At 48.4% G+C, this 21,200-nt stretch overlaps 1 protein-coding gene across 1 annotated transcript in view; it reads left to right on the top strand.

Annotated features, from left to right (window-relative positions):
- The window catches only part of smad9 (SMAD family member 9), a gene marked incomplete at its 3' end in the record, with an annotated part of 43,082 nt that extends 22,320 nt beyond the window's left edge, over nt 1-20,762 (top strand). Inside the window, exons 7-8 of the mRNA XM_079508416.1 lie at nt 14,868-15,124; nt 20,619-20,762. Of these exons, the coding sequence (XP_079364542.1) occupies nt 14,868-15,124; nt 20,619-20,762 (401 nt within the window). The remainder of the gene's footprint in view (nt 1-14,867; nt 15,125-20,618) is intronic.
- Nucleotides 20,763-21,200: the final 438 nt, after the last annotated feature.

Consider the following 21,200-nt stretch of genomic DNA (forward strand, 5'->3'; position numbering starts at 1 on the left):
CCACTGCTACAATGCTGACAATGAGGTTATATCTTCCCTTCTTCTCTGGAGTCCTGCCTCAAAGCAGACCAGAGGTAGAAAACTGTCATTCCCTGATGTCATCGCTAGGGACACACGCATCAGTAGGCAGGAACTGGGGGTGGCAATGAAGGACCGGGAAGTCTGGCGTAACATTGTGATATCCATGATCTCTGTATCGTTCCAATTTCAGTTGCCCTCTGGTGGCGGGTGGGTGGTGTTACAGCGTGACACACAGACACACAGACACACAGACAGGCACACAGTTTTGGCCAGCTTCTATAGTTAGTGCTCACTTTGTTCGCAATAAATGCACCAAGTCTCTGCGTACGTACGTGTGTACGTACGTCTGTAATACACGTTACTCGAGAACTGTTCGCCCCACTGACTTCAAATTCGACACACCGTTCCACACCCCCACAGGGATTGCAGTGCCCGGTGTCGAGATGGTCGGACCCACGGTTGTCCAGAACCGCCACAAAAGGTCTCTGCCCGGGCCCTAGACCTGATCACCTCTATATCTCCATATATGGAGTTGGCCTGTTCTGACATCATTCTGACGTCTGCATAGACTCCATATTTGCGCATGCCTGACAAAGAACTCCATATATGGGCATAAAAGGGTCACAGACAGAATAAGAATAACTGGGTGGGGCATGCATTTCCAACTTGCATCGTTCCAAGTAGGCCAGTGCCCAACGGGCACCGCTCTAGTTGGGATAATACAGTATAATTCTGGGTGCCTGCCATGCAATGGCAGAAACACAGGTTGAAATCCGCCATACTTAATTAACTTATTTTTCATGATGTCCTGGAGCGCCAAGGACGTGTTTTTCGTGTTTTATAACATGGTAAAAAATAAAAATAAAAATATATAAAATAAAATAAAAGATATATGGTGGCGGTCTGGGACTTTTGGCGCCCCCTGGTGGCTGTGAATTGTCTTTGGCGACCATTGAGTTTTAAAGGACCACTTCACTTTTCAACCTATCTTCAGGTCCTCACTAATAATCATGAAAAATTGGCGCAATTGTTTTCTCCTCGGTCTGTGTCTCATAGGAGGGCTGTGGGCAGTTCAGAAACCGTCCTCCAGTGACATCATCGATGGGGAATACAAGCTAATAGAAACTGAAGGCTTTCTAGTCCTGAAAAGTTGCAATGCGAAATGGGCTTGTAGGTCTGCTATTTTTGAAAAATCTTGAAAATGTGGCTCAAATCTTTGAATGTATATTCTTTCAGAGTGAACGTTTTTCAAATCTTTGCTTCTGAGAGGTTCCTGGAACAACATATTTTCAGATGGGGGTCGGCGGCCAATTGCATATCATGTAATACGTACGAGAAAAATACGTACGAGAGGAAACGCAGGTTCAGACATTTGGTGCATGTGCCTGGCTGAGGAGCCAATGGGGTGACGCTACCATCTGCAGGCTTATGGCGTCTCTAAGTCAGAATCCCGCCTAGATGGAACGATATCTGGGCGCCGAGAACTCTCGATCTCATGGTCATCACCTGGGACGTATCCTCAGTGATGTATCCCAAACCCCAAGGTCATCAGGGTTTCTGGTCTTCCAACATCATACCCCTCTCTCAGGTGATCCAGCCGGGGTTGATTAAAATACAACGTTACAAAACTGTAGTATTGATACAATCGATTGTCGGGAGGAAACCTCATAACTCCAAAACGTTAATTTTTCAGGAAATGAAAAATATAATTTTTTCAGGAAATAAAGAAAACCGTATATTTTTAAAACAAAGCAATACAGCCTCGTCAAAGACAAGTTAGCATTGTCCATTGTGACTTTATTTATTGTCAGTTACTTCCATGAGAGGGGGAGAGGTGGTGGAGTTAGTTGCTTTAGCAGACAGTTTGAGGGTCCAATGGAGTTAAGAGGTTTTGTCCAAAGCACTTTTTACTACTTTCCATTGGTTCAATATTTTCGAGACAACACACAGACGTAAAGGGTGTTCAATAGCACTGATTTATGCCACAAAACAAAATCAAAAACCTCAAAAATGGAGTTATGAGGTTTCCTCCCGACAGCAACGATATATCGGCACACCCCAGACGTCGTGTGGTCAGGTCCGTCCTCAGGTCACACCCCAGACGTCGTGTGGTCAGGTCCGTCCTCAGGTCACACCCCAGACGTCGTGTGGTCAGGTCCGTCCTCAGGTCACACCCCAGACGTCGTGTGGTCAGGTCCGTCCTCAGGTCACACCCCAGACGTCGTGTGGTCAGGTCCGTCCTCAGGTCACACCCCAGGCGGTGTGTGGTCAGGTCCATCCTCAGGTCACACCCCAGGCGGCGTGTGGTCAGGTCCATACTCAGGTCACACCCCAGGCGGCGTGTGGTCAGGTCCGTCCTCAGGTCAGACGTCGTGTGGTCAGGTCCGTCTGAGAGAGGACGCTGCTGCGGCGGTATCGGGCCTCCGCCGCCGGGCGCAGGCGGCGCCAGAAGTCCAGCATCTCGTGGGCCGTGACGTAGTGAGAGGTGACCAGGCGGCTGTAGCTGTCGCTGTCGAAGGGCCTCAGTCCCCAGAGTCGGAACAGGGAGGGGCTTGGTGGCGGCGTGATGGGGACGCGCAGCCTGTCCAGCACCATGCCCACGTGCACGTCCTCGAAGGGGAAGCGAGGAACGCCCAGCGAGCCGCTGTAGATCCGCGTCGCCAAGTCTCCCGAGAACACGTAGCCCGTCCCGCTACAGTAGACGGGGTACTTCTGGCTCGGGTACTCCTCTTCGGACACGTAGTACTTGTTGTCTTTGTCTCGGATCGGCCTGGCAACTAAGACGGAGCCCGTGAACACGTTCCTCCGGGGCTTCACGTCGGGCCAGCCGAGCAGCTCGTGCACAAGGTACTCGGTGTTGACAAACACGTCGCTGTCGGTCTTCATGACGTAGGCGGCCCGCGGGCAGTGGCGCGCCACCCAGTTCAGGCCCATCAGGGTCTTGGCGGTCATGTTGCGGTATGAGTCCACAAAGTCCTGCTGCAGGATGTCACCGTGCCTCTGGCTCTCCTCCTCCAGGGCGCCGCCCTGCTCCCCCCCCTCCTTCACCCCCAGCAGGAACAGACGCACCACCCGCGGGGCCGCGCCCGGAGCCAGAGGCCTCTCGATGCCCCACGTCCGCCGTATGGCGTCGCGGCGCTCCACCTGATGAGCCTCCACGGTTATCAGCAGCACCAGGAACGGCGGCTCACCCCCTGCCGGGCATTTGTTGTCCTCGTTGATGATATAGCGGAACGGCCCGGCGGCGGGCACCGTGGTGGTGCCGTTGGGCCGGAGGTCGCCCGGCGGTGCCGGAGGCCACGAATCCAGACCAGCCGTCTCGATCCAGCCACTTATAGTAGTCATGGATGGCGGCGGGATCCTTCCAGCTGCTGGTGTTCGCTGGTGTTCGCCCTCGTGGCCTATTGTAGTGCGGCCAGCCGCACTACAATAGGCCACAAGGGCGAGGACCCCCAGGAGACACAGCGGCAGGAGTACGGCGGCGATGATATACACGCGGCGGCGGCGGCGGCTCCCCCGGCTCGTGGCGGTCTCGCCTGGCTCGCTCCACGCCAACTCGGACAGCATGAGACCTCGCATGGATTAACGGCTAAAAGCAGCACAAGAGTCGATGTATAGACCAGGACTATCTATCTATCTATCTATCTATCTATCTATCTATCTATCTATCTATCTATCTATCTATCTATCTATCTATCTATCTATCTATCTATCTTCAGCCATGATGACAGCAGTGTTTTTTTCTGATGTCATACAATGTTGTTAAAAACAATGAGTTAAACATTTGTCCCTAATATGGAGGGATGGGCAGTCCTCTCTGTTTTCTGATGTCATACAACGATAATGAGAGTGCTCCAGACTTCACTCTCCAGAGCAACATTAGTGACTTCCTCTTGGGGGATTCCGAGACGTTCCCAGGCCAGTGAGTCGATGTGTTTCCTCCAACTGCGCCTTGGTCTGCCCCGGGGTCTCCTCCCAGTGGGACGTGCGCCGAGGACCTCCCTAGGGAGGCGCCCAAGAGGCATCCTAACCAGATGCCCGAAACCACCTCAGCTGGCTCCTTTCCAGGCGAAGGAGCAGCGGTTCTACTCCGGTTCTCTCGTGTGACTGAACTTCTCACCCTATCTCTAAGGGAGATGCCAGCCACCCGTCTGTCATGACCCACACTTCATGACCATAGGTGAGAGTAGGAGCGAAGATTGCTCGGTAGACAGAGAGCTTTGCCTTCTGGCTCAACTCTCTTTTCGTCACAGAGTTACTTTGGCCTCTGCAGTCACTGATGTTGAGACCCAGTTTGTCCAGATGGCCCAAGAAGGTATTACACAGTGCTTCACCTGTTGTGGCATCACATGAGATAAATCCAGTGAAGTGCTCTGCGATCGAAACAGCAGCAGGCTCTGCTTCTATTTCAGGGACACAATTCACAATGCGCAAAATGACTGACATCTGTTCAACATGGCTGATGTCGGGCGTACAGTCCAGAATCACAGAATAATATTTTGCAGCATGAATCTTTTCAGTAATTGATTGCAGAACCAGCGCTCCTATCCTCACAATCAGTTCGTTCTGAATGTCCTTGCTTAAGTAGTGAGTGGTTATATCACTTCTCCCGATTCTTCTCAAGTGCTCACTCATTACTGGGTCATATTGAGCCATCAGCTCCACCTGTCCTAAGAAATGACCATTAGAGTACAGTGTGTCTGTTGTCCCACGGAAAGCCATGTTGCGTTCAGCTAAATGGCAGGTGATGCTGATAAGTCTGCGTAGCACTTCTCTCCAGTACTTTCTCTCTCTCTCTCTATTAGCTCCATGTGTTGCCAGTCCACAGTCTTCCTAGTAGCCATGCCAATTTTGAGAGTGTGCCAAGCTTCCATACAACAGATGTGTGCTTTTGATTGCTCGTGACCTTTTAAAATGTCCCCGACGTGTTTCCATCCATTATATCCCTCTTTTGACAGTCTGAGACTGGTGTCATTTTTTCCGAATAGCATGCAACAAAAACAGAAAACCCTATCTGCAGATTCCGAGTACACTACCCATGTTCTCTTTATTTTTTCTCCATTCTGGAGTTTAATGAAATAAGACTCTTTGGAAAATCGCCGAGGAGGGGTCTCATTACTTTGTGGGAATGTATAGTCCATCACTTGCTCTGGGCCTCTTTTAACGAGCTCTGTCCTGACCGAGTCAGTGATTGGGTTTGGCCATAATGCGGGGTCATCAGATAAGATTACAATCGGCATATGACGGTCATCTGAGTCTGACTGTGACCCACCTGCCGCTGCATTTGTCTCCGTCTCACTCTCACTCTCCTCTTCGCTGCCCTCCTCCTCCTCCTGGAGAGTCACCACCTCCTCCTCCTCCTCTATATCAGCCTGGGCTGCTGCTGCTGTTTCGCTCACTGTGGCTGCTAGTTGCACTGTAGTTTGCACTCCAGAAGGGCCAGCCACTTGCATGTCTTCGGCTGCTAGTACTACTACTGCAGCAGGTGGAGGTGGTGGTAGCTCTAGCTGCTCCATAATTCCCCCGCAGCGACGCCCCCCGTAAAAAAAAAGACGTCACTTTTGGATATGCAACCTGTTTTTTTTGCCCGATCTAATGCACGTTGTTTGTTTTGTGCCCCACTTAATTTGGACCGTCGCATTTTGTTTTGTTTGTTGATGTTGTATGTCACTTTCTTCCCACTTCCCTCCTACTGACACATGGGTTGATGGGTAGTGCCGGTAGTCAGATAGACAGGTAGAAATCTGTCTCGGAGCCACGGAGCGCGGGCGCCCCCCCCAGTGGCTTGGCGTCCTGGGCAATTGCCCACTCTGCCCAGCGCACTCGCCGGGCCTGCAGATCAGTGTCAGAAAGCCACGCCATTGTCTATGGTCCCACGTGGAAGAGGCCAGCTTCTGAAGGAGGTCTGTACAGAGGACAGGTGGTAATTATGTGGTCGGCAGTCTGCTCAGGCTCGCCACACTCACATGCTGCGCTGCCTGCCAGGCCCCACTCCTTCATAGACGATTTGAAGCGTCCTACCCCAGTACGGAGGCGGTTTAACAGTGTCCAGTGCCGGCGTGGTAGGTGTTCTCCTTCGACTCCGTCTCCCGGGTCTTGGGTGTAGCAGTGCAGACGTGTGGACTCGGCCGACTCCCATTCCCGCTTCCAGGTGGTTGCCAGCCATGCCCTTGTAGACAGGTCCTCAGGGATGGAACCAAGCATATCCTTGGTTATAGGGGTGACGGGACTTGAGTCTATATGGGGGCGCTGTCATGGTTGTTATTTCATGCAGGATATGCCAGTCGTTTTCCTTGGCTTTCCTTGCAAGTGCAAGGGTTGCGGCCTCTCGTCGAAGGCCGGCGGGGGCAATTCCTGCTAGGACTGTCAGGTAGGGCACAGGGGTCGGCTTCAGTCAGCCAGTACGATCCGAAGGGCATTATTGATGACAGGGTCAACCTTCCTCACGTGTGGGCTTCTACTCCAGACTGGAGCACAGTACTCTGCAGCAGAGAACACCAGGGCTTGTGTGGAAATCCGTAGTGTCCTGGCGGAGGCTCCCCAAGTTGTGCCGGCGAGGCAGCGGATAAGCGAGACCCTTGATGATACTTTGGCTCTTACTTCCTGCAGGTGTTGTTTGTAAGACAGTGTCCTGTCCAGCCGAATCCCGAGGTACTTGGGGGCTAGTTGGTGCTCTAGGCCAGCGGTTCCCAAAGTGGGGTCCGCGGACCCCTAGGGGTACGCGACGCATAGCATAGGTACTCAAAATATATTTTTTTAAAAAAATAAAAAAATAACCCTTTTTTATTTATTTCTTTTACTTTTTTTAACATTAAAATTATGTTTATCTACGTGGTCATTTCTGCCAAGTTCCGCAATAAACGTATTTTTTGTGTTGTTCATTGTGTTTCTCCCATGTTTGCTTTGGGCCAATAGCTGACATGATTACTAAAACTACAACATCAGTCAACCTGTCGTGACCCCAAACAGTAACAGCAGGACGCATGCTGCAGAAACAACAAAAAGACTCAAGACACTTGAAAGTTGCTCTAGGCGCTTGTTGTCAACAGACACCGACAGTTCCCTCTTTGCCGCTCTGTTGCACAGATGGTATGCGGCCGACACTGTCTTCCCGGTGCTGAGCTGCAGACGCCACTTGCGCAAGTAGTCGGCCAAGGTGCTCATGTCCAAGTTAAGACCGTCTTCCACTGCTGACCATGTTGGTTGACGCAGCATGATTGCTAGGTCATCAGCGTAACCATATTGCCTGGATTTTGTCTCCGGAAGGTCATGGATGTAGATGTTAAATAGCAGTGGTGAGAGGACTGCCCCCTGTGGCACCCCATTTCTCAATCGCCTCAATCTGCGGTTTGTGAATCTGCTCTTGCCGTCGCTGGTCCTGAGGATGAAGCTGCGGTTGGACAGCATCTCCATTATGAACTTCACCATATGCCGGTCTGGAATTGTCCTTAGCAGCTTCAGGTGAAGTCTACAGTATCATATGCGGCCGTTAAATCAAGCAACACTACTCCAGCTTTCTCATTGGCCTGAAAGCTGTCCTCAATGTCCTGGGTGAGTAGTGTCACCTGGTCCACCGTTGACCTGCTCTGTGGGTCTACTACTGGCTCTATGCGACTGAGGATCATCCTCTCCAGTAATTGAAATGGCACGCAGAGCAGCGAAATGGGTCTGTAGGCCTTGGGGTCTTCCGCACTTTTGCCTGGTTTCAGCAGGGCGATAACAGCAGCACGGCGCCAGGTCTTCGGCAGCTTGGACTTCTGGAAGCAAGACGAGAAAAAGGAGCAGAGCCAGGTAGATGTTGTCTCGCTCTGATGGATCATGAACTCTGGATGGATGTTATCCTGCCCCGGGGACTTGCCTTGTTTGAGGTTGTCGATGGCGGCTCTAAACTCAGCTGTTGTAAAGGCTCCGGATGTGTCAGCCTCAACACTTGGTGCCCTTGAGAGGGCAGATACCTCGCGCAGTGTGAGGCGGGCAAAGTTCTTATCTGCACCTTGGAATTGGCTGTTCTTCAGGAGCTGGGCTGCAATGGCGTCTGCTGTAACAGGACACTTGGGGGGTGTTGTTTTCCTGCCAGTGAGCTGGTTGATAATCTGCCATGCCTTACGGCTGGAGTGGGTGAAATCAATTGATTCAATGGTTTCAGTCCATCTGGCCCTTCGGGTGGTGTCCAGCTTGTTGAGTAGTGCCGTTGCATTTAATTGTTATAATCATTACTATATTTTCTCTTTTGTTTTGTCAACGTTGGTTGGTGCTGGGGTTTGGGGGTAGGATTTTTAATAATGAGGCAAGGGGCAAGCCACTGATTGCAGTTGGCAAAGAATTTGAATTATGTTTTGTGTGCATTCGCTTTGTATGCCTGTACCTGTGCCTTTCATCCAAAAATGAAATAAAAATGTATTTAAAAAAAAAAGTAGTGCCGTTGCAGTCGCGTCCACATCCTCCCTTGAGCCAGCCTGCTGATGTTCCTGCAGGAGGTGGTTGCACTCTTCGTCCCAGCCCGGAATGTATCTCGCATTGAAGCCACGCGGCATGGTTTTCTTCGCTGCAGTTAGGAGCACTTCGCAGTAGGCTGCATAGGCTGAGACTGAGTCAACATCAGCGATGTCTGGGTCCGGGAGACGGGCTGATGATCTCTCTGTCTCCTATGGACAGGTTTACCCTCTACTGGCTGCACCAGAGAGGGCACTTTTATGACAGACGGTCGGTGGTGTGACCGGGAAACTATCGATGACCTGTCTCTCCGGAATAGGGGCGCTGTTGCCGCACACAGCAAAGGCGTGGTCTGGGTTGGTTAAGGTGTTCCATCTTGCAGAGTGGAAACTTGGTGGCTCTTTGGGGTCGAACAGGAGCTTGGCATTGGCGTTGGAGGCCCACTCACACAGCTTCTCTCCGTCACATGCAACAGTGAGGCCAAGCAATGGCATCTAATCCCAGGATGTTTTGTCATGTTGGTCCCATCCCCCAGAGTCACATGTGGACGTAAGCCCTTCTAACAAGTGAACAACAGCCTGCCATTGAAGGTACTGAAATGCTTTTTATCATCATAAACGCAACAACCTCTCCATAATTCGACATAGATGTCGTCGCCTTTCTTCAACTTCACAGTGACAGCATTAGCAGTATTGTAGGTCCCTCTGTTCCAGCCCCCTGTGGTTAGAAGTATTTCACCGCTCTTGTAGAGGAACGTGTAGCCGGGCATTCCACCCAAATGGTGGTGGAACACGCCAAGGTGATACAGTCCTGTTTCTGGTACTTTGAATACGCCTGGAAAGAATGATTTGTGATATGTTATTATGTTCATTAGTTTAGCTTTGAATCCGCCACCATTCCCCCTGCAGATATTCCCATGGCCGATTCATACTCCTATTTTACCGCTGTTTCGGCGCTGTAGTGCCGAAATGATTTCGGCTCGTCAGAAATTTTCAGTAGCACCGAAGAGCCGACTTTAGGACGGTACCCGCCCCCCCGAACCTCAAATGACGTCACATTGTAGGCTCTACAGAGCCGAACCGACTTTTATTCGGCTCTAAAATAGGAGTATGAATCGCGCCTCAGTTGTCCATAGGGCATACATACCTGTGTGTGGACTGTAATGTTTGCCAATGTTGGTGAACACCTTTTCGTATTTCAGGATTTTATTTGTGTTGTATGGTCCATAGTTGCCACCATTGCCAAGTCCAACTGAGAAGGTCACTGGACAGTGTGTCATCTCCTCCTTCATGGCTAGAAAGACAACATTTTTAAAAATGAATTTTTTTAAAATTTCGACGCCAGGCCTTCAGGTTAAAGAAAACGTGATGAACGAGTTCACAAGCTCAAACATGTATATATATACACAATTAACCTGACTCTGCCAGATGGGGCAGCAGAGAGTACACCTCCTCTAGCTGCCGCTGATTGGCCAGGCCGTTTTGTGGCCGGGCATCAAGTCTGCCTGAGAGTTCCCAGATGGGAGCAGGAGGTGGGAACCCAGTGTACTCTCTGCTGCCCCATCTGGCGGAGTCAGGTTATCTCACAATACCATACCTTGAATCTCATCCCTGAGCTGTTCTTGCTCTTCCTTCATTGCTTTCATCTCCACACTGGCGCCGAACATCCGAGAAAATCCAAGGCCCATTCTTACGCTGTAGAAGCAAGTTGCAGAATTCAATGCTAGTTGCTAAATTTTGGAAGAGGAATTATTCTTGAAAGGTCGAGCTTAAATACTCTAATCGATGCGTGTCATGATGACCAACAAAAGTATGTATCGCCATGGAGATGCCACACATGTATACCCATATATGGGGTTTCTCCATTTCTCCAATTTGTCTGATGTCAGATATCAGGGTTGTCCCCATATATGGAGCTCTTGGTGAAAGCCATCGGCGTCTTTTATTTATTTATTGTTTGATCAAGATTAGCTGTATCCAACATCTAATGTGGTGTTATTGATTCCAGGTAGGCTTGCCACTTTTGAGATCTTGAAAAAAGAAACTTATACGACCACGAGACGAAGCAGCGCGGTTATCGGGTTATCAGATCACATCGACTAACTGGCCTTGGAACGCCTCGGGATCCCCCAGGAGGAAGTTACTAATGTTGCTCTGGAGAGGGAAGTCTGGAGCTCTCTGGTGGAGCCACGGCGACCCAACTACGGATAAGCGGTTGAAGATGGATGGATGGATGATTTCACATAACATATTAGCCTTTGGGGTCACTTGGTGGTCACTGTGGTCAGTAAGGAAGGTGTATTGATTAACTGTTAATCCATTATGAAGTAGCCTATTCTGTTTCTAACAACATAAGAGTCCTGTTTCCGAATCAGAGTTGTTCTTTAAATGGGCACAATATTTAATGCAATTGATTCATTTATATTAAATACATTCATGTTCATTTATTAGACTTTATTAATAAACAATCAGCCATAATAGTCTACTGAAATAGCTTGGCTATATGCCCACATCAGCAGGCAGCAGCCATTGGCTATTGGGCAGGAAAACAGAAATGTTACTGATTGACATCTTGTAAAAACGCAGATAAACACATACCGAATCGATCTCAGGGGCAGTTTCAGTCAGGAAGAACTGTGACTTGTTGTTGGGTCTTCTGTGATCGTACATGTTGAATGTTGATCCCCTGAAGCATGCTGTTTGCTATCAAACAGTCCCCCATGCGCCACAGAAAACATACGCCGAGATACTTTGCAATTTGCTTTATATTAATCTCCCGTGACCCTGTCAAGCCAGGGATTTGCCTCTTCCCCGCACTCACGTCTATATTTTTGAAGGCGTTTTGTTTTTGCAGGACGCGGTGGAGAATCAGCTATTGTAGTAGCCTTAGACATTGTTTAACCCATTTTGGGCGGAAACCCCTTTTGGTGTTTTAAGCATTGAACATGAACTTCGTCTGCTATTTTTGAAAAATATTTGAATATATATTATTACAGAGTGAACATTTTAACTCAAATCTTTGCTTCTGGTGAGGTCCCTGGAACAACCTATTTTCAGATGGGGGGGCGGAGGCATATTACATATAATTTTTGGGGTCCTTGACGTGAAATATTGAGCACCACAGATACAGAAACATAAGGTTTTTCAGAAAACTGTCAGGATTTTGAAGACTTCTTTTTTTTTTTTCGACGTCAGGTCGAAAATGGGTTAAACTGCGGTTGCGGCGGGGCCTGGGATGGGCCGGTCGGCGACGAGACAGGCAGAGTATTTGGCACGGCGCAGAGCAGAGGAGAGCAGCACACATGCATATGGGCAGCCACACAGAGGATTTGGCACGGCGCAGAGCAGATGAGAGCAACACACATGCATATCGGCAGCCACACGGAGGTCTTTGTTTATCCCATTGAGACCTGAGAACGATGTTGTGACCTCAGTTCATGCCGATCTGAAAACGGAGAGGACTGCCCATCCCTCCATATTAGGGACAAGCAGTCGCTGTACCGCACTGTTGTGACGAAAAGAGAGTTGAGCCAGAAGGCAAAGCTCTCTGTCTACCGAGCAATCTTCGTTCCTACTCTCACCTATGGTCATGAAGTGTGGGTCATGACAGAAAGAATAAGGTCGCGAATACAAGCGGCCGAAATGAGTTTTCTTCGACGGGTGGCTGGCATCTCCCTTAGAGATAGGGTGAGAAGTTCAGTCACACGAGAGAACCAGAGTAGAACCGCTGCTCCTTCGCCTGGAAAGGAGCCAGCTGAGGTGGTTTCGGGCATCTGGTTAGGATGCCTCTTGGGCGCCTCCCTAGGGAGGTCCTCGGCGCACGTCCCACTGGGAGGAGACCCCGAGGCAGACCAAGGCGCAGTTGGAGGAAACACATCGACTCACTGGCCTGGGAACGTCTCGGAATCCCCCAAGAGGAAGTCACTAATGTTGCTCTGGAGAGTGAAGTCTGGAGCACTCTCATTGTCGTTGTATGACATCAGAAAACAGAGAGGACTGCCCATCCCTCCATATTAGGGACAAATGTTTAACTCATTGTTTTTAACAACATTGTATGACATCAGAAAAAACACTGCTGTCATCATGGCTGAAGATAGATAGATAGATAGATAGATAGATAGATAGATAGATAGATAGATAGATAGATAGATAGATAGATAGATACTTTATTGATCCTGAAGGAAATTTGTTTTGTCCAACAGCTCCAGTGTAAAAACATACAGAATAAAAAGGGCATGATGAACATGTAAAAATACATTACATCATAGAAAGCAGTAAAAAAAGGCAATAGCTATTAGTTAAAGGAGAATTCCATACTAAAAGGCTTTCTTACCTTTCTTTGTAGTTGTTACGTCCCCACCAAAGAGGTCCAGGTGTTTTTTTGTGCAAAATCTCCTTATTGCCTATTTCCCCTACCATAAGCCCTAAATGAATTGAATGGGAATTGAATGGGGCTATGGGGTGTTGTGCTAATTGGCTTATTTCCATCGCTCAAAATTATAATTATTTGTATATATCCTCTCTTCATAATGTAAATAATATCCCAAGCGGCACACTTTACTACTTATTTCGATGGAAATAAGCGAATTAGCACAACACCCCATAGCCCCATTCAATTCAATGCAATGAATTTAGGGCTTATGGTAGGGGAAATAGCCAATAAGGAGCTTTTGCACAAAAAAACACCTGGACCTCTTTGGTGGGGACGTAACGACTACAAAGAAAGGTAAGAAAGCCTTCTAGCATGGAATTCTCCTTTAATGGCATGAGTTAAAAGTACAACACCAAAAAAGCAAAGCAAATACGTCAACTGACCAACTCCCTCCCTCGTCTCCCCCCCACGGCCCCCATTGACTCATTATATAGTCTAATGGCCCTTGGGATAAAGGAGTTCTTAAGTCTATCTGTGCTGCATGTCTGGGATAAAAACCTGTTACTGAATTTGCTCTTCTGAGAATAAAGTGCTGTGTGCAGTGGGTGACTAACATGGTCCAGGATGGCTAGTGTCTTGGCCAGAGTCCTCTTCTCTGCCATCACCGCCACAGAGTCAGGCTTGGTCCCTGTCACCTTGCCTGCTCGCTTAATCAGTCTGTCTAGTCTGGCTGTGTCCCTCTGTCTGGCGTTCCCTCCCCAACACACCACAGCATAGAAAAGACCTGATCAGTCTGTCTAGTCTGGCTGTGTCCCGCTGTCTGGCGTTCCCTCCCCAACACACCACAGCATAGAAAAGACCTGATCAGTCTGTCTAGTCTGGCTGTGTCCCTCTGTCTGGCGTTCCCTCCCAACACACCACAGCATAGAAAAGAACGCTGGAGACCACTGACTGATAAAACATCTGCAGGAGCTTCCTGCAAGAAAATACATCCTACTCTGACCCTTCTTATACAGTTTGTGTTAACTGACCAGTCCAGCTCAGCTCACATTGAGCTGGAGCCTGTTCAGGTGACTCCAGTCCACAAAGTCCTCAATCACTTTCCTGTACTCCCCCTCCTCCCCCCCCCCCCCTTGATGCACCCGATGATGGCGGTGTCGTCTGAGAATTTCTGCACGTGGCACATCTCTGTGCAGTGTCTAAACTCTGCCGTGTAAAGGGTGAAGAGAAGGGGGGCCCTGGGGGACTCCTGGGGGACTCCTGTGCTGCAGGTCACGGTATCAGCTGTACAGTCCCTCAAACTGACGTATTGTGGTCTGTCAGAGAGATAGTCCATGATCCAGGCCACAAGGTGTGGGTCGACGTGCATACTGGTCAGTTTGTCTTTCAGAAGGGGGGGCTGTATTGTGTTAAAGGCGCTTGAGAAATCAAAGAAAAGTATCCTCACAGCGCCACTTTCCTTGTCCAGGTATGTGGAGGCCCGGTGGACAAGGTAGAGGATAGCGTCCTCCACCCCTACCCTCTCCCGGTATGCAAATTGCAGGGGATCCTGGGCATGTTGCACCTGAGGTCCGATGAAGTGTAGAATACCACTGTGTTTCAGTGAAAGGGGTTATCCTGTGGAACAAATGCAAAGACGAATTTAAACAATGTGAAACATGGAATAAGTTTAAAAAAATGTTTAAAACAGATGTGCCAAAAAGTGCCCTTCTGGGCACAGGTCTCCACCAGGAGGATCGGAGTTTGATTGTGATGTTTGGCAAAATGTGTAGGAGCAATATAAACGTGTGTGTGTGTGTGTGTGTGTGTGTGTGTGTGTGTGTGTGTGTGTGTGTGTGTGTGTGTGTGTGTGTGTGTGTGTGGGGAATATATATTCAAAGATTTGAGGCACATTTTCTTTTAGCAGCCGCGCTATGAGCTTGTAGATCTGCTATTTTTCAATAGCTAAAGTATATTAATATAATGCTTGAAACACCAAAAGGGGTTCCCGCCCAGTATGGGTTAAGAACATGTTTTTTTGTGTGTGACTGACCACCCCGCAGGACTGCACCTGTACTACGTGGGAGGTGAGGTGTACGCCGAGTGCCTGAGCGACAGCAGCATCTTCGTGCAGAGCCGCAACTGCAACTTCCAGCACGGCTTCCACGCCACCACCGTGTGCAAGATCCCCAGCGGCTGCAGCCTGAAGATCTTCAACAACCAGCTGTTCGCCCAGCTGCTCTCCCAGTCCGTCAACCACGGCTTCGAGGTCGTCTACGAGCTGACCAAGATGTGCACCATCCGCATGAGCTTTGTCAAGGTAAACTATAGCAGTGGTTCCTCAAAGTGGGGTCCGGGGACCCCCAGGGGTCCTTGAGGGAGTTCCAGGGGGTCCCCAGCTAAATGATAATTTGGAACCAAATGGACCCTTATGGGTCTGTAACTCTGAGAGTGCACAAATGGAACCATTTGTACACTCTCAGAGTTAAATTAACATTGATTTTACAATATAAATTGGGGGTCCCAGAGATAGAAATGCTATTAGTAGACTAATATGCATGTCAAACTGGGGGGTCCTTGAAATTAAATGGCTTGAGAATCACTGCTAGAGACGTAAAAATGTTCTCTTATGGGGGTCCCTGGCGTATCTTTTCAAATGGAGGTCCGTGGACTAATTGGTGTCAATTTGGGGGTCCTTAACATGAAAACGTTTGGGAACCAGTGAACTATAGGACGTAGTGCTGAGGCCTGAGAGGACTTTTCTGAGGACATAGTTTAGCTCAGAGTGGTCGACTGTAGACTATAGGAGAGTGGCGTCATTGAGGGCAGAGAACAGTGCTCGAGTGCTGTTCATGCAGCCTCCGAGTGTGAAAAGCTGGAGTTTTAAATACATTGTTTTCAACGAGGGCGGCGCAAATATCAACAATTAATCTTAGGCATGTGTGCAACATGACAACTGTCATGTTGATTTAAGATCATTAAAGCTGCCTGAGTCCAGTGCATTCTGCCAACTTCCGGTCCAGGACTTTGTCACACTTCGCCAATAGAAGTCTGTGTAGAAGAGCCGCCATTGGACTGGCCCTGTGAAGTGAACAGAGTTGTCACAACTCTCTCATCTAAACGGCACTGGTTTAGCTACAGCATGGCCTTGTAGCTCTTTATGAATGAGGATAGGTAGTCACACATTTGATGGCTGGTGGTCAGTATTGTTTTCGGCAGCTAATTTTAGTTTTAGTCATAGACAGTCTCTTGAATAGTTAAGGGACCAAGAAGTCACGAAGTGACTTTGGTCACTTATTGTTTTTGTGTTTTTCTTCTTCTTCTTCTTCTTCTTCTTCTTTTTCCGCCAAAAATAGCTGTTCTGGCTGAACCGTGCAGTCGGTTTTCGCGAAACGCGGGAATCTGGTAGAGGGCCATGCCAAATGGTGACTATGCGAAGCCCATGACCATTGGCCAAAAGTTGTCGCTATAGCACTCAATAGAAAATGCTAACTTCGAACGTGCATATGTCATGAATCATTTGACCGTTGGCAATGACACTTTGATACACATATACGTCTCCTCATGCCGAACAACTATCGTGTTCTGACTTTTGACCTCTGACCTTTAGATCACCCGCCATTTTGAATTATATGAAAAACAGTTAAAATGTATCTCCTCCCAGGATCTTTGATCAAAATGCACGAAAACTTCTACACGTGAACTTTGGACCTATACGGACACCAAATCGTAGTATTTTGTGTGAAAAAATGAAGTTTTTATGAGCCAATGAAAATTGCTGGTTTGTGAACCTTCTGCCCCTAATACATACATGCTGCGTCATATGCTTGTGCAACTTTACAGTTTTTTACAGAGGGTCATGCCAAATAGGCCTGTAACCAGTCTTACTCCAATTGGTCAAAGGGGGGCGCTATGGAATTTTTTTGAAAATGAAACCTTTGAACAGTCTAACTCATGCCTCGTTTGTCCAAAAGTCATGGCACTGGTTTACACTTGTTCCTTGACTCATGGGGAACACATGTGTCACTTTGATCAGTAAGCTCCGCCCTCACATCTTCTGCCACTTTGAGCAGTTTAAAAAACGCTTATAGGCTACCTGATTTTATGCCTGTTTTTTTGAGCAATTTGCATGAAATGTTCATTGTCTCTGTGTAGCTCAGTCAGTAGAGCTCTTGCCTTCGGACCACAAGGTTGTGTGTTCAAATCTGGGTACTGACAACTCAGCTCATCAGTCTTATTTGTGCATATTGTTCTTATTGCGTATTGTCTTCTTTCTTGGTCCCGCCTTATCGCTGCTTGCAGCTATATTTGTCATTTAGTTTTAGTCACATTTTAGTCTTAGTGTTAGTCTAGTTTTAGTCGACTAAATATCATAAGATTTTAGTCGACTAAATCTACAGTTGATTTAGTCGAACAAAATGTATTTTGGCGGGCCTTGATGCCATCGTAATGACGGCATCAATTGCTGAAAACAGCCGATCTGAAATGAAATGAAATGAAATGAAATCTATATTTACCCAGGGTATCTGGGCTAAGCTCAAGAACTTGTTTCCAGCCAGGCCCTGCTCATAGAACACATTTCATCGTAGTGGTTGATGCCTTGTTCAAGGGCATTTCAGCGGTGGTAATTTTAACGTGTCGGACGGCTGGTTCGAACTGGGAACCTTCCGGTATCTAGACCGCGCCGCTATCCGTTCGGCCACCGCTGCCACAATCTACAAGCGCGGCGCGTTGTGAGCTTGTAGATCTGCTATTTTCAGCATGCAACTAATGTAAAATGACTGGATCTCGTGTCCACTAGTCCTTTCCTAACATTTTAACAGTCCTAACAGTCTAGTTTCTATTTGTTGATGAAATTGTCAATATATTTACTCTTAGTTTTAGTCATCATGGTAGTTTCCATTTACTTTTCGTCAGTGGAAAAAGGTAGTCGACGAACACTTTTCGTCTCAGTTTCAGTCGACGAAATCAACACTGCTGGTGGTCCACCTTAGAGTATATATGAATAGAGACGGCACCCAAGTTCTCCTTCCATCCACTTGCATTAAGTTGCTCAGAAGCGCATGAGGCGATTTCACTCCTCCTTCCGGTTAGGAACAGAGTGCATTCTGGGATTGATTGGGCCAAGGACATGAACACGCTGCCATTGCACTGAAACCGCGTTCATGTGTCATCATGAACGTGCGCAATGATAGTCAACGGACCAGCGCGTTCATGTTCTTGGCCCAGCGCTGCAATACCAAATTCGGCCACTATGTCCATTGCGCCTCAGGATTTCCTCTGGGTGCCGTCTCTATTCATATATACTCTAAGTGGTCCACAGGTTGGTGGCATAGTAGAATTAATTTATCCCTATGTCTGTGTCGAATGTTGTGGATACGAGATCAGTGCATGGAGCTCCCCCTGGTGGGCGTTTGTCACTCTAGTGAAATGGTTTGACAGATAGCTGGGGTTAGGTGAGTCCTGGGAGTCAGGTCTAGTAGTAGTCTGATTACTTTGTGCACAGGTGGAAGCACATGAGACAATTAACCCATTTAGGCCTGACCTCGAAATTTAAAAAGAAATCTTCTAAATCCTCCAGTTTTTTTAAATAAATATTTTCACGGTTTTAAAAAAATCACACCTGTGTGAACTGAGTGGTGCAAGGTCTTATAGTCTGATCAGCTATGTCAGTGACGTCACACACTAACCATAGCAACCATGCTTGTTTGTTTTGGTACGAACACGGGTACAAAGCCAGTTGTTGGAGTGGTTTGCACCACTCAAAAATAGCAGACCTACAAGCTATGAGCTTGTAGATCTGCTATTTTTCAATAGCTAAATTATAACATAATGTTTAAAACACCAAAAGGGGTTCCCGCCCCAAAATGGATTAAGGCTCTGGTCAGAGCATGAGGTCAGTCAAATCACTGCTAGAGACATACAAATCTTCTTTTATTGGGGTCCCTGGCTAATGAGTGTCAATTTGAGGGTCCTTGACATGAAACATTTTGGGAACCACTGCCTTAGGCTATGTGAAGAATCTGAGTACTTCTTCCACCAATGCACCAACATGTCCCCTCGACAGACTGAGGGGACATGTCAGGTGACATGTCCCCTCGACAGACTGAGGGGACATGTCAGGTGACATGCTGACATGTCCCCTCGACAGACTGAGGGGACATGTCAGGTGACATGCTGACATGTCCCCTCGACAGACTGAGGGGACATGTCAGGTGACATGCTGACATGTCCCCTCGACAGACTGAGGGGACATGTCAGGTGACATGCTGACATGTCCCCTCGACAGACTGAGGGGACATGTCAGGTGACATGCTGACATGTCCCCTCGACAGACTGAGGGGACATGTCAGGTGACATGCTGACATGTCCCCTCGACAGACTGAGGGACATGTCAGGTGACATGCTGACATGTCCCCTCGACAGACTGAGGGGACATGTCAGGTGACATGCTGACATGTCCCCTCGACAGACTGAGGGGACATGTCAGGTGACATGCTGACATGTCCCCTCGACAGACTGAGGGGACATGTCAGGTGACATGCTGACATGTCCCCTCGACAGACTGAGGGGACATGTCAGGTGACATGTCCCCTCGACAGACTGAGGGGACATGTCAGGTGACATGCTGACATGTCCCCTCGACAGACTGAGGGGACATGTCAGGTGACATGCTGACATGTCCCCTCGACAGACTGAGGGGACATGTCAGGTGACATGCTGACATGTCCCCTCGACAGACTGAGGGGACATGTCAGGTGACATGCTGACATGTCCCCTCGACAGACTGAGGGGACATGTCAGGTGACATGCTGACATGTCCCCTCGACAGACTGAGGGGACATGTCAGGTGACATGTCCCCTCGACAGACTGAGGGGACATGTCAGGTGACATGCTGACATGTCCCCTCGACAGACTGAGGGGACATGTCAGGTGACATGTCCCCTCGACAGACTGAGGGGACATGTCAGGTGACATGCTGACATGTCCCCTCGACAGACTGAGGGGACATGTCAGGTGACATGCTGACATGTCCCCTCGACAGACTGAGGGGACATGTCAGGTGACATGCTGACATGTCCCCTCGACAGACTGAGGGGACATGTCAGGTGACATGCTGACATGTCCCCTCGACAGACTGAGGGGACATGTCAGGTGACATGCTGACATGTCCCCTCGACAGACTGAGGGGACATGTCAGGTGACATGCTGACATGGCGGCGCTGACATGAAGAATCGCTGACATTTGAAATGTGAACATGCTTCAATTTGCAGTGATGGAAAAATTACTCGATTGTTTTACTTGAGTAAAAGTACCAATCCTGCAATTTAGAACTACATCGTTACAAGTAAAAGTACGGAATTTAAAATGTACTTGAGTAAAAGTACAAAAGTATCGGCATCAAAATGTACTTAAAGTAGGCCTACTAAAAGTAAAAGTACTCATTGTGCAGAATGTCCTGTTTCACAAGTTCAAACTGTGTACAAAATCTTTTGAAAATAGCAGATCTACAAGCTTGTAGGCTATTTTGGCCAATGGCCAAAATGTATAGGGTTGAAGTGGTTAATGTATGTTTTCTAATCAAAATTAAAATCGCCAAAGTAACTAGTAACTAAAGTTTTCAAATAATTGTACTGAAGTAAAAGTACAAATTTTGCCTCTGAGATGTAGTGGAGTAGAAGTAAAAGTACTGGAAATTGGAAATACTCAAGTAAAGTACAAATACCTCAAAATGTAAGTACAGCACTTAAGTAAAAGCACTTAGTTACTTTCCACCACTGACAATTTGTCATCTCTCTCTCTCCTCCCCAGGGCTGGGGGGCAGAGTATCACCGGCAGGACGTCACCAGCACCCCCTGCTGGATCGAGGTGCACCTGCACGGGCCCTTGCAGTGGCTGGATAAGGTGCTCACGCAGATGGGCTCCCCACATAACCCTATCTCCTCAGTGTCGTAACAAACAATGTACACACACGCCTGCTCTCTTGTGTGCTACACAAACACAGGTAGCCATAATGTAGATTCTGTACGTGTCGGTCTCTGGCCCCTGAGTTTTCATTTACAGTTAATTTACATCTCGTGCGAGGATGTCGCTCGCCGCAACCGTCCGTAACTAACGGAGTAGAGAATTACGATGGACTTGCCCATCCTACCCACCTCATCCTTGCCCATCCTACCCACCTCATATCACGATGGACTTGCCCATCCTACCCACCTCATATCACGATGGACTTGCCCATCCTACCCACCTCATATCATGATGGACTTGCCCATCCTACCCCACCTCATCCTTGCCCATCCTACCCATCCTTGCCCATCCTACCCACCTCATATCATGATGGACTTGCCCATCCTACCCACCTCATCCTTGCCCATCCTACCCATCCTTGCCCAT

This window comes from Electrona antarctica (genome assembly GCF_951216825.1).
Source record: "Electrona antarctica genome assembly, chromosome: 8".
Lineage (NCBI taxonomy): Eukaryota > Metazoa > Chordata > Actinopteri > Myctophiformes > Myctophidae > Electrona > Electrona antarctica.